General features: G+C 47.3%; 1 protein-coding gene across 2 annotated transcripts in view; it reads right to left on the minus strand.

Annotated features, from left to right (window-relative positions):
* Nucleotides 1–10843: 10843 nt before the first annotated feature.
* IL17RD (interleukin 17 receptor D) overlaps nucleotides 10844–14627 on the minus strand; it is a 65465-nt gene continuing 61681 nt past the window's right edge. For both annotated transcript variants that reach the window (XM_034658498.1, XM_034658497.1), the window contains exon 13: nucleotides 10844–14461. In XM_034658498.1, coding sequence (XP_034514389.1) covers nucleotides 14349–14461 — 113 coding nt within the window. In that variant the 3' untranslated portion in view covers nucleotides 10844–14348. The remainder of the gene's footprint in view (nucleotides 14462–14627) is intronic.

The raw sequence follows: 14627 nt of genomic DNA on the forward strand, positions 1-14627 counted from the left end.
CATCCCCCACCATCCCCCACCCCCACATTCACAGGAGCAGGGGGCTGTTGAGGGCTCCTTGGGAGGCCCCTGTCCTGACAGCAGCCCCTGGGTTGCAGATCTCCTGGCCCAGGCCCCCATGACCAGCAGGAGGTGTTCAGAACTGATCTGGCATAGCTGAGACTCTTCATGCAAACCATATCTTGTTGCAGGCACACGCCTCCTAGTTCTGGGTGGCCTCTTCCTGGCCTGCATCCTGCCTTTTGGGCCAGAAACTAAGCATCTTGAGCAAACCGACTTTCATTTCAACAGCTGCGACTTCATTCCACTACAACTTGAAGGGGACTACTTGACCCCAAACCCAGTGCCTCGTGACCCACCCATTTCTTGTTCAAGGAACACATACCCTATGCAGTATTCCATTTCTGAGAGCAAAACCTATATCCAGACCCCTAATCCTCAGCCTTTTCCCCATAACCTCTTTTACTGGTCTCTCCCCTACCTCCTCCACACTATAGAAGATCCCTATTTCTAGCAGCTATGTTTATTATGTAACCCAGAACTCAGCAGGAGTTTCAGACCCACAAGTCAATACCTGATGTTCTACCCAGGCAGCCTTGTCAGAGATAAGAGTTTTATTTCCATTAGATTCCATTGAACAACAATTTGAGCATCTGCTACATGCCACACACTGCTGGGCTCTGGTGGACAGTAGTGAATCTCAGTAAGACACACAGTCCCTGACCCCATGGAGCTCGCAGCTGATGCAGGAACAGTCAGACCCCTCAGCAGGCAGTTAGGGAGCAGGATATGGAGAGAGGCACACCTGGGGAAGCACTGGCCCAGATTCAGACAGAGGGAGACTTCCTGTGGAAAGTGGACCTCAGCTGAGCCCTGACCAGGCAGGGAAACCAGGCAGGAGGTGGGGGAGAACAGGCAATGCAGAAGCCCAGAGGTGGGAGAGCACAGGGCACGCTTCTGGGAGTCTATGGAGAGGAACAGGTCAGGAAGAACAAGGCTAGAGAGGCCTTGATGGCCAGGGTGAGACACCAGACCTTGACCATTGAAAGGTTCAGGCAGAGGTGATGGGATTCCACTGCTGCTGAGTGAGGAACGGATGTAATGAGGGAAAGTCTCCTGTACACAGCAAAGGCAATGTGCATTATTATTATTACTAAACTCTTTGATTTCCTGTTTTATAATTCAAGGTTTCCAGAAAGAGCAGATCTGCAAGTAGGATATGTAGATGAAAACAAATCAATGTAATCCCACAAGGGTTTATAGGCAGCAACCATCCCCTCCCACCCACCATGCTTGGCCCTGTGGAGGGGGGCTGGGGAAAGGACTTGACTCCTGCACTTACTTTAGGAGCCTTTGGAGGAACAGAAGATAAACCCAAAGGGAGTCCTTTGGTGTGGGGACGGAGTGGGGAAGGAATGGCAAGAAATGTGTGTTTCGATCCACCAAGTTTGGAAACTGGCCAAGAGGCCAGAAGACATTGATGATGAGCCAATTTTTCTTCTTGAAATAGTTAGTTCAGGAGGGCCTGTTCTTGAATTCAGCCCCATCTCCTCTAACTCTGCAAGATAGGATGGAGTGGGGCCAGGGAAGTCACCTCAACTAAATCATCAACTGGGAAAGCCATGTGTCAGCAAGAGGGCCCCACACGGCCTGCAGAAAGGCCGGATGGTGTGAAATGACTAATGCCAGGCAACGGCAGGAAAGCAGGGGGCCCCGGCGAGGCACTGGGTAGCACAGGTGGGGAAAGCGGCCACGTGTGGAGACACCACGGAGGACAAGGGCAAGGATGAGACACTGACACCCCACCACCCCGGCCTCCCAGGGCCCACCCAGTACCGTGAGCACGGACTGTCATGTGTGACTGTACAGTGAAAACACTCTAATGATGTAATTAGCACTCATCGCAAAACAATGTAGAGGGGCGCCTCGCTGGCTCAGGGTGGTGAATTGGAGCCTCACATCAGGCGTAGAGATTACTAAAAATAAATAAAGGAAACTTTGAAAAACTGTAGAAAATACTGACAGGTTTAAAGACTAGCATAACATGCACCCACAAGCACACCACCGAGCAACAACCGCTGTTAACTGCGTCCTTCATTTCTCCCTTAACCCACTGTGAGTCTTCTCCCTTTGTCACGAAATATTCTTCTGCAACACGATTGTTAAGGGCCACTTGTATGAACGTGCCTTCTTATAGTCTGACTGGTACGTGGTCTGCTCCCCATTTCTCAGTATCCAGGATAGATAATGCTTGGCCATGAAGACCTGTGCACAATAAATTTTGGCGCACATTTCTGGTTATTTACTAAAGATAAACCCGGAAGCGCAGTTACGGGGAAAGGCGTTTAACTCTTCTGCTAGCAGCACCTTACAGACATACAGATGCCCCCTCCCTTTTGGGGAGGGAGGAGGGGGTTGGAAGGTGTGGCGTATCCAGTTGATGAAGCAACACTAACCTGGTACAGTCCTCACCCAGGAGATGGGGACACCTGTGGAAGGATTAAGGTGTTGGTCTTACTGTTCAGACCTAAGCAATGCTCTGCAAGTGGCTAATAAAAGGTTTCTTTGAAAACAGACCCTTTCTGTCCTCATAATCTGGGTTAGAGGAAAACTGGAGAAGCAAGCCTGAGCAGTCACGTGGAAAGACAGAGAGGGGCTTTGGAGTAGGAAATGCCCAAGTTCAAATCTAACCTGGGTCCTGCCTGGATGTAGGACATCACCTAAGCTCCACCCGCCCCACTGGGAGGATGCCATGGCAATGGCAATGGCATGGTCTTGGCACAGTCACAGGCACCCAACCCACAGGGGTGATTCTAATATATGCCATGTCACTGACCAATCCCGTGTCTATGGGAATCTAGTACCCATGGGGAATGAAACCTTGAGATAATGCAAGGCATTCAAGGGGCTTCCAGCCCTGGGGATCATGGTAAATGACCAGGGACCTTATCTCAATTTGCAAAGTAAGGAATAGATGCGGTTTACCCCTCCAGGAAACCATTTAAAATTTACAAGTGGGAAGTGGGCTTACTTACTCATGATGACATCAGAGACAAATATTAATGGTTTTGAGCACCTGCATGTGCCAGCCACCAGGCTGTGCCCCCTACCCTTTTTATCCTCACGACAACCCCATAAAGCAGATGCATCTTTACCCCCCTCCAACAGATGAGGAAATAGAGGACCAGGAAGATGAAGTGTCTTACTTCAGTGACTGCTGAGTGGTAGGACTGGGGTCCCAAGCTGGCTTAAGAAGTAGAATCTGAGCCCAGGCCCAAAGGAAGGATTCTGTAAATGACACAGCCCTCCCTCAAGGAGCAGCCATGCCTGTGGGCAAGAGGGCCCATCACATAATCACACAAGCTGAACTAAGTGCTCCTAAGGGCAGGTGTCAGGACCTAGACCAGAGTGGACAGTGGGGTGGACTGTCAGGGAAGGTTTGACAGCAAAGGAGGGGTGAAGACAGAGAGAGAGATTGTTTCAGGCCGAAGACATGATGTAAGCAAAGGCCCCAAGGCAGGAACACAGAAGTGAGAGATCTCAAAAAATTCTGATATGGCCATAGAAAAATAAGGGACACACAGAAAAGAGGTTGGCAAGGGGCCAGGTCAGAACATCAGGGTTCACTTCCAAGGCCACTGGCAGTTTCAAGCAGGGAATGACATCTGATCAGGTAGGTATCTCTCACGGGGGCCATTGCCAGCTGCCCTTCGGAACTAAGGCCTCCAAGACATAGGAATTCACAACAGTTATTTACCCCATCAGCCACTCCAGCCAGGGCTGAGCGAGACATTTACGGGATCCCTTTTTATAGCCACACCCCCTTAACATCCCAACAGGCAGAGGGGTTTACCGCATGCCAGGCTCTTGTACCCAAACTCCACTTGGCCTCACATTCAGCCCTGGGAGGTAGTGACCAATGACCTGTTTTCCAGATGTGGGAACTAAATCTTAACCAGCTCAAGTCACCTTCCAGGGTCACACAGATCTAAGTTCAGGGTGCCTGAGATCAAAGCCCCATTTTAATCACAACGATAAAAAAAAACTACTCTTGCCAATAAGAATGCACAATTATACACACATGGGCAGGGTCATTAAGTATATCTAACTTCAGGTTCACAAACCAAAGGCAGGACCCGCCTGTATGCATTCTGCAGCCGGAGTGCTCACCTTTCTTAGCTGTGAGTCCTCCGTGGCCTGGCCTTGCCCAGACTGGTGGGAAGCGTCTATGGTTTGTCTGAAAACTGACACCTGCCCACTATCTGGAATGTCTCTGACCCAGAGGGGGAATCACCAGGCAGGACCAACCATCCTGGAGGACCACTTCTCTGTCTCCACCCCCATCAACTGCTAAAAAGCAGAGAATTCCCCTAACCTTTTACCGATAGTAAAAGAAACAATCCCAGCTTTTGTTCACATCTAGAGTAGGGTGTGTCCATCTGCCTGGCACAGGGTCCTTGAAGCCACAAGTCTAGAAAATGTGTCTCTATTGGGGCTGACAGGTGACCAAGAAGAAAGGAGCCTGGTGAATGGAACGTGAGCAGATCTCAGAGTTCAGTCAAGACGGCACAGGCTACCTATGCTCAACTATCAAGAGCCCCAGCATTACTGTCTTAGTTTAATTTTGCCAGGAGCTCCTCGCCCACTCCCATCCCTTCCTTCCTGGACTAACACCAAAACAGCCAGGCAGGGATCCATTCTCTTCTCTTAGGGATAAGATGCTTAATTTAGCACCTGACAAAGTCCCTGGGCTGAAGCTCCTATGAGCAGGAAACTGTCTCCCACCCATCTCCATCTGACCCCCACAGAACCCAAGTCTTGCTCTTCCACAGAATGATTAATAAGTCACTATTTACCAAGTGCCAGGCACTTGCCAAGCACGGCCGTGGATGCGTTATAAACCCCACCTCATTTGATCGTCACAAGAACCTCTATGCAGTGGGTATTAGTCCTGTCTTGCAGATGAAAAAACAGGCTCTGAGCAATTAGGTGTCTTGCTCATGCTCCCACATAATACAAAGAGGTGGACTCAGGAGGGAAGGGATCATGTTTGCATCTTACCCGTTACTGTATCCCCACTACGTAGTTTAGACTCTGGGATGTTGTAAGAGGGTTGTGTCATCTATAAATGTGAAAACTGGTGCAACATCCCCCAAAAAGAGGCTGAGGAGCCAAGCTCACTGATCTTGCATTACTTTCCCTTAATCCCAAAGACTCTGTTTGAATTTTATCTTATTGCAAAAGGTCTTACCTCATGTTTGTGTCCTTCCCTCCTTCCCTGCCTCCTCTACCTACCCTATTCTCGGACCAATCTTCTGATTTTGTTCCTGTGGATAGCGAGGACAGGGTATGCTGGGGGCAGGGGTGGAAAACAGACATTTATTGAAGACCCACTGATGCCCAGGACAGCAAAGATGTATTTTTACGTCTCCCTCTGCCATCTGCTAAGCTTATCGTCAGTGGTCTCTTATTCAACTAAAGCAAATGAAATTCTTCTAATTAAAGCCTGCAAGGGAAGCTGGTCTTTGCTACCTTTAAAGTTTGCATTTCTAAAACAAAAAACCAGTGGCGAGGCCCCACAGATGCTGGCAATTACGAGAACCCTGAACAGGAGTGCCTGGCTCGGTTGGTAGAGCATGCAACTCCGGATCTTGGGACCATGAGTTTGAGCCCCATGTTGGGTGTAGAGATTAAAAAAAATAACAAAAAACAAACAAAAAACCAAAGCAGCTGTAAAAACAGACTGTTTTCTACCAGTGTGGTAAAAATTAGGGTTTCTCTGCTGTCCAAAAAGGAATCCCCGCCCCCACTAATAGGAAAGAATACACTTACTGCAGCATCTGCCTAATATCCTTCCAGTCGAGTCCCTTTAGATCTGTTTGCTTAAGCTGTGTAACAAATTTGCTCTCAGTATTTGGGTTGATAAGGGAACCCAGCCACCCTAACTTGCTACCCCAGTTCTTTTCTTCATCCTATAAACTATACTGAGGGACAGTGTAGCGTACTGGTTAGGAGCGAAGATGCTCCCATCAGACATCTGAATCTCGGCGCTGCCGATTGCTTGCTCGTGCTCTTGGCAAAGCTACCTGATTTCCAGGCCTCAGAATCTCAAAAATAGGGGTGCTAATAGTACCTTGCGTGTGGGGTTGTGGTGAGGAACGACACAAAAAGCACTCAGAGCAGGAATGAGCATTCCATGGTTGTCTGTCCTCACTTCCTCCCTTCCACCCACCACAGTTATGGGAAAGCTCTCTATTGCCTTTGACCACATGGACACTTTCGAGTCCACCCCTACCTACCTGGATGGCCAGACCTTTACCAAGGGCACATGTGAGCAGCCTAGGCAGGGCTTGCCACAGCTCCTATCCCAGCTCTGCCACCAGCGAGCTGTGAGATCAGGAGTAAGGCCTCAGTGTCCTCATCTGTAAAATGGGGACAGTAAGATTACCCACATAGCAGAATAGCAGATAAAAGCAAATGGGACAATGGCATGTCAAGCACTTGGCACTCAAAGTTTGGCTCTTAAAAATATGGAGAAATGGCAGAGAGCACAGGAAAGAAGAAACGAATGGGCAAACCATGCAGTCTCCCGAATGAATATGAACAGGAAAATGATGGCTATGCCAAGGATCTGAAGCAAGAACATGAATTTCCTCCTCTTGGCAGCCAGCAGCTCCTCACTCAGAGCCGGCTTTTAACCACTCCGGGGGGGAAAGAGAGGGGGAGAGGAGAAGCAAACAAGGAAAACCCAATGCTCCCAAGACCCAGCAGCTGCACCATAGTCTTTCCAGGCAATGGCTGGAAGGATCGTATTCTGTGTTCCTGCTGTTTCTTACCACTCACTGTCCTCTCCTGGATCCCTGTTTGGAGCACTAACTATGTGCCAGTAAGCACTTTACATTCACCACCCTGTGAGGGAGGGCCTTTGCCTGGTCCATTCTAGAGGTGAGAAACTGAGGCCCAGAAGTGCAGCTGCAGGGTCACAGCGGCAGAAGCAGAGCTGAGAACAGACTCCAAGCACTGTGAACACTGGCACGCAGGAGGTGAGAGAATGTCCATCAGAAGAATGAAAAGGCACTTTATTGGATGGCAGGGCATTTGTGGCTCCCCCATTTCAGTGGCTCTTCAAATTTTAAGATTTATTCATTTTAGAGAGAAAGGGGGCAGGGGGAAGGGTGGAGGGAGAGGGAGAAGCAGGCTTCCCACTGAGCAGGGAGCCCGCCTCGGGGCTCAATCCCAGGACCCCGCGATCACAACCTGAGCCAAAACCAAGAGTCAGACACTCAATCGACGGAACCACTCAGGTGCCCCTCTTTTCGAATTTCCGAGAAGAAGGTCCATTTGTTCTGACAGTCGACTTTCCTGACTATCCCTGTTCCTGACTCCGCACAGGCAATACACAACGGCCTGGCAGACGGCAAGGCAAATGGTCACGGCAGCAGGCTCCCCATGAAAGACGCTCTGGCCACCCTTGCCTCCTCACCCTGGATAATCTCTCTCCTCTCAGAGGCAGAGCCCTCAGAAAGCTGTGCCAGGCACCCAGCTCCTCAGGAAACAGAAAGATGGTGCAGAATAACCAACTGCTGTAATCTTAAAACATTTTATTTGGTGCAGAAAATCCTAAGGTACAAAAACAACATTTTGCAAATGTCAGCTGTGACCTACTGTCACCTATTTACAGTTATGTACAAATCAAATCAGACACTGTTTCCAATGTAAAAATATAGCACACTGCTACAGTCTGTCAGTGCTCACTATTCCTCCAAACCCCACGGAGGAAAATCTTAAAGATGAAACAAAGGCAATGACAACCACCGCCACGTTTGTGTTCCACAGGCCTTCCCCCTAGAACGTAGTAACAGGGAGCTTCTGTAGTTTTAAAAAAAAAAAAAAAAAAGTGAAAATAGAAGTTACCCACTCTCTAAATGAACACATGTGGTTTTTACAAAAGTTTTGCTCTGTCCAGACTCACCATGTTTTTTCTTGAGGAAAAACCACCAAAACTTTTAAATAACGGTTACACATTAGTGTGACCCCATAGTACTTTTTTTTGTCTAACGGATGGAGCAGCCAACTTTGCATCGTGTACAAACAGAAGCATGCTTCTTTGAATCTTCTCAACTGAAATTGTGACATAAACATCAGATGTGATCGTAATTGGTATGCTTCTGTCAGACTTCTGATTGTGCAAAACACAGTGCTGAGTCAGTTCGGAGTCGTGGCCCCAGCCCTGCAGAACCCAGGAAAGTTCCTGGGGGAGTCTGCGGTCCCAGCCAAATTTCAGGGAGGAACCAAAGAACAGGAGGGGAGGCAACTGGCCAAAATTCCCAAGAGGTCCTCCCTCGCTCTCTTTGCAAATTAGCCCTTAGCAACTGCTCTCCATCGCGCCAGTGGTGAAACTGAAGTCCAAACCATCTAATCATATTGTGAGTCATGTATTAAAGGTGATGTCTAGAGAAATGTAAAAATGGAATCCAAAATTGGGAGGGAGGGGAAGCTGCCACTCAGAAGGTGAGAGCTGGTCTTGAAGAGATCTTGAAGAGGCTCAGGAAAGACATTAAACACATCAAGGATAAGCACCAAGTGTCTGACCACAAGAGTGGGGGAAACATAACAGGCTATTGCTGGGTGCTGGGGGCGGGGGTGGACGTGTCGGAGTGATCCTCGAAATGAATATAGGCAATATACCACTTTCCAAAAGTGCCATTATAGTTGTAAGTAGTAAGAGAAGCCAGGCACATGAGGATTTCCCTGTCATCCCCATCCCGAGCTTGGCTTTCGCAAGGCACCAATGCGAGTAAGGCACCATGTTCTGTCTGCACAACCAAACTGAGCGTGAAGCCGAGACACAGAATAGCAGTGAAAATTATCAAGCCCTTGCAAAACAAGAGCTATGAAGAATGGTTTAAGTAGATGGGATTATTTACCACTGAAATAAAAACACCAGGGGGATGACTTCACTGCAATTTTCAAATACACGGAAGGTAACCAGCTGTTCTTTTTCCACGACATGCAGAACAAAAGAAGGCTGGTTTGAATTTCTGTAAGACGTACAAAGAACTATCTGATCAGCAGGGTAGGTTACTGAATTTCCCTCCCTGAAAATCCAGAATCCCATCCATAGCCATATGTCTGAAATAAGTCAGCCTCAGTCCCGGCTGACACCAGCGGGGGGAAGACACGCTAGATAATCCAAACTTTCTCCCAGCTCCCAAACTCTGAAATTGGAATCCAAGCTATTGGCTTACAGTCAGACTTCCTTTTGTTTATTTCCACCCTGAGCCTGGAAAGGAGGTGACATAGAAAGGATGACCCAACACCCCATGAGGACTCCTAACTGATCTCTCAGTATCAGGAAAAGCTTTTCTCCATATACTGTTTCACATCTCCAAAACAGAGTCGATTCACAGATCATTTCGAACAGAAGACATTGCAAATGGCCTGGCGCTAGTGGACGCTCAGGGATTCCTTGCCCCACTCCCCACAATGCCTGCTTTTCTCATTAAGTCTTGGCCTAAGCTCAGAATTGTACATCGTTTAAAAAATTATTAAGCCAAGAACTAAAACTATAAATACGTCCTTCAGGTTGTGGAGTTTAAATGAAAATTGTTCCAAGTGTTACGTTTTTTAAATTGGAGAACATAAATCTGATTTTTTTTTTTTTGCTTTTTGTTTTCCTAAGGTTTTATTTTTTAAGTAACCTCTACATCCAACGTGCAGCTTGAACTTATAACCTAGAGATCAAGAGTTGCATGCTCTACCAACTGAGCTAGTCAGGTGTCCCTTATAAATCTGATTTTGAAATTAGTAACGGGCTTGCTTTTCTCTTAAGGCACCATGAAATGCAAAGAAGCAATCAAAACATTTCAAATACATTCACAATCATATCAAACTTCTTTGGGGGAGCAAGGGGGGGGAAAGCAATCCAGCCACCAGCTGCATTTAGCAAGAGCACTTTCTGGTAATACCAGGCATCTGTAATTACCATGAATGCTTTTCACTTCAAATCTTACAAGGCAGAGGTGGCGAACTGGTAGCTAGTGGGCCAAATCAGGCCCAATCATGTGTTCTGTTGAGCCTGAATTGGAAAAAAAAATTTTACTTAGTTGTCAATACCTTAAAAAAATTATAATTTTTCATATAAAAGTCCAGATTCTCAGGACGCCTGGGTGGGTCAGTTGGGTTAAGCATCTAACTCTTGATATCAGCTCAGGTCTTGATCTCGGGATCATGAGTTCAAGCCCCGCATTAAAAAAAAAAAATTCCAGATTCTCTGCTTCTCTTGAAAAATAGAAAAATCAGTAAATGCTACATGGCCATAACTGACTGGAATAGCTGCCCTCCTGCAGGTGGGACAGGAAGCACTTCAGGTTGCCACAGTCCCCACAACGCCCTAAGGTCTCTCTGACACTGAGAAGGCTTATTTATCATGACTCCTGGCCTGCTGCACTGGCACCCGCTGAAGACATAGCATCTGTTAAAGAAGAGCAGCAGTCTTCACAAACAACAGCAAACAGAAGAGGCTAATAACCTTCACACTGGTATTGCCCACCTCTCTCCAATAAGGACACAAAGAATAACTCTTCCCCTAGAAGCGCCAAATTTGTGCTGAGGCTGTTGCGGATCGTGGGGTTTTCTTTAAGAGGAGGGTGTATCATTTCTTCTCCAGGAATAACATAGCTTTTCTCTTCCTTTGTTTCTTTTAAAAGATGCTCAACTCCGAGGGGCGCCTGGGTGGCACCGCGGTTAAGCGTCTGCCTTCGGCTCAGGGCGTGATCCCAGCGTTATGGGATCGAGCCCCACGTCAGGCTCCTCCGCTATGAGCCTGCTTCTTCCTCTCCCACTCCCCCTGCTTGTGCCCTCTCTCGCTGGCTGTCTCTATCTCTGTTGAATAAATAAATAAAATCTTAAAAAAAAAAAAAAAGATGCTCAACTCCGAAAAAAGGGAAAATTCTGAAAATCATGTAACTCCACATGTTTGGAAGGACAGTCTTCCTATTTATTTGTGCTTTAGTCAGGGAAGCTGAGATGAGGGGTTGGTTACAAAAAAGAAAGAAAGAAAGAAAGAAAAAGACATTTGTAGCTATGAAGTAGCAAGACTAATCTCTGATGTACAAACATACATGAACTTAAATCACTACACATTGATTCCAGGGACGTCATAGCTGCTAAAGACATTTTTTGAACTTTGTGCTCTGGGACTGTCTTCGGTTATTACTAATGTGTCAACTAAAACCTGTCTCATGACTTTAAGGCCCCATCTCCTTTTTGGCTCAAAATGCTTTTACCTGGCTGGTCACCCAACCTGACACCTGGGCCTGGACCTGAACGACTTCTGATTCTTTCTGGAGATCAGTGTGCCTCCAAGGCCCAGGATCTGCCGGTCTGGAGGACACTCTGCCCCCAGTGTGGCTGGGCTGGGTCTGTCCAGGTACTTCTTGGTGCCTGAGGCCAACCTCGAGGAGAAAAGCACGCCTTCACCTGGGCTTCCAGCTCCCTGATCCCTCCCTCTGCAAAGCTGACTATGTCCGATGCTAAGTCCTTTCTGTAGGGCACTGGTGAGCTAAGATGAACGACTAGCTCCCTATCTTCAACTACCTTCAAGACTTGCTTACCTGGTTCCTTGCACCTACCCCTGGTCTCCTGCCCAGAAGACACCAGCTAACTTAGCCACACGAGCCTCTTATTCTCAGGATCATGGCTTTTCATGGAGACCATCCCTGTATTCTCATTCTTGTAGCCCCAATTTCTAAAAGCCTGTGATTCGGCAGAACTTTTATCTGAATTGTCTTATCGTTTCCATTATCTGGGACAATGTCAGTCAAAGAATGCAGCTCTGCTTAAAACAGATGCTTTGCTTTAATCCACAAGGCAACTGTTCTCATTCCCAGCACGAGATGGAGAGGGTTCAAATAAAAAAAAAATTTTTTTAAAAAGTGAAACTAACAAGGCAAAACTATGAAGTTGGGAACATCTCAACTTAGTCTGACTTAGGCATTCATACTATGGTTTTGCTACTTGGTGTGTTAGAATTTGTTGTGTTGAACATAAGAAACATTAGTACTTAAAAATAGGTATCCAAACCCTAAATCCAAACTAAAACTTTACCTGATTTTTGGTCTAGCACATTTTTTCCCTTGCATTTTCAAAAGAAGTAAGTTCATTTAGCAAGTAGTCTGCCCACACTAGTGGTGCTCAGTTAATGCTCCCCCCAGCCCTGGTCCTCCATGCTGTTCCAGGGGTCGCTTTCTCAGAGATGCCTCATTTTATGTGCAAAGCTGAATATTCTAAAAGTGGCTCCTTGTGGTTCCTCTGGAGCATGTACCATTTCTTGGCCTCAATCTCTCTGATAATGTTCCAAAGTGAATCTTCCTGTTAGCAAGTTTGGACTGACCAATCTCCCTTGCAGAACTTATCCTGATGGCGGAATGGCAGGACAGTCACATGTGGGCAGGAGCTCTGCACGTGCCCAGATTCCACGGTGACATGGAACATCTCTTCTCCAACAAGATGCCTGGTTTTATGGGGCAGACAGTTCTGCAGCTCACTTGTCTCCCCTTCAGAGCAGCTGCAGGAAACTTGATGCTGGAGAACAGACAAGCACGTTCTTCTCCCAAGAAGTGGTCAGCTGCCTTTACAAACATAGAGCATGGCATTTGCATCAAAAATGCACACAAATCTCCTCTTTCCAGCTAGGCTGCAAACCTTCCCTTCCCCACCTGCAAAGCATGTGCTTGGATGTTAAAGTCATGCCCCATTCCACCTCCCGCTCCTCCTTGAGATGTTCCTGAGTAGCTCCCTTAATATTGGTTCTATCTTCTCAGGGAGTGAAACCCAGGGTCCCCCGTGTGAGTGCTGGGTAAAAGCAGGGTGCCAAAATCCAACAGCACCCATGGAAAAGGTGGAGAAAGATGCTCACAACCCCTGAAGGACATGGGAAAAGGGTTTCCACAGGAAGACCACGGCATCGTTACCCACATACCTAATAGACAAACAGGATTTGAACAACTGTTTTCCCTTTGGAAACAGAAATTCTGTAGAAACATTATTCATAGAAACAGAACATTTCCTTTTCTTTTTTAAAGCAAATTCTTTCCCCCTAAGCTCTAAATAACTATTTTTGGTAGGAGAGAGCATAAGAGACAAATCTTTCATTGAGTAAGTACAACAGAAACACACAGTGAAACGTGATTCACAGGCTGAGTTGTTGGGGGAAGGGGGAGAGGAGTACTTTAAGATTCAAGAATTCAATGATTTCAGGTCTCCTGTCTTCTTCAGGTGCTAAGAACAGCACACTCATCTTTGTGACAGTTCCTTTCTTCTCGCCTTCTTAAAATGAGACTTATCATTAGTCGAAACCAGCTCAGCAAATTAAGTGGCTGCCACCTGCACACACGGCCATATTTCAGTCAATCCTCATCCCTAATATTCTGGACACAGCTTTAGCTCAGAAGCCCACTGAAGCATGGACTCCAGCTTCCAGTAAGACAGCCCAGTTGGGTATTTGTCTTTTACAAATAAACTTCCAGGCAATGACATCTGAGATATTCCACAGTAAATGGAACCCAGGGAAACCTGGCAGGCAGATCTGGGCCCCACACGATGCCTGCTCAAACCAAGAGGTGGTCCTGTGCCCTGAGTTTTGGTGCTTTCTGCACAATGACCAACCTGTGTCAGAAAAAACCTGTCAGGATAGTCACCTGACCCTGCAGCCCCCACCTCAGCCAGCCACGGCACCTGCTAACACATAAAGACTCATTTTATGAAACGTGATCGTATACTCAGTTACCTTCTTGACCTTTGACTTGGAGCTTTTTTGACATCCATAGCACTGTAAATTCTACACCCAAACCGGATAAGAACATCATCTGTCACAACATGGATTCCAGATAGACTGACACTTGATTTCTGTGGCTAGAATGGTACTGAAAGTGCTTCTCCCACAAAGCATTTCAAATCAAAGTAGCCAACAGCAAACAGGCAAAGTTTGCAGAGATACATAAAATCTGAATGATCAGTGCAGGTATGTTCCTGTTTCTCTGTGCATGTTTCCTCCCTACCTCCCAGAACTGGCTCTAATCCAAGGTCTGACGTAAAGGGACAAGCTGCTGTCGGACCTTATGGACACGCCTTTCAGAGATCCACATGGTTTTAGAAAACTGGAGACTTTGCCAAGATACCAGGTAGAGGGATGGGGCAAGGAGAGCAGGTACTGGCCCAAATTTCATTTCAAATATCCTTGTCTGAAACCTCAGCTCCAAGCGGACTGCACAACCAGAGAGAAGAGCTGGGGGACCAGAGAGAGGCGGCAGCTAAAGTGGCAATGCTTAGACTCTTCTTCCGTTTTGTTACAAAGGGGCGACCGCGTGGAGTTCACCAGTGTAGCTGCAGCAACCCGGTTCTGCTTTGCACGCCCCAGAGGCGAGGAGCTTGGAAGGGAAGGTGGGAGGGTCCTCTTCACCTAAGGAAAGAAGACAGAGCCCCACGTCATTGTGCTTCACCGGGCTGGGGGCTCAGGCCAGAATGTGGCTGAATCTGGGTTTGGACTCTGGGCTTTACGAGCGAGGCAGGTCTCCCAACCAACTCAAGACAGGGCATTCTCCTCCTTTTGGCAGGTTTCCTTAGTT

The sequence above is a fragment of the Ailuropoda melanoleuca genome, chromosome 4, assembly GCF_002007445.2.
Source record: "Ailuropoda melanoleuca isolate Jingjing chromosome 4, ASM200744v2, whole genome shotgun sequence".
Lineage (NCBI taxonomy): Eukaryota > Metazoa > Chordata > Mammalia > Carnivora > Ursidae > Ailuropoda > Ailuropoda melanoleuca.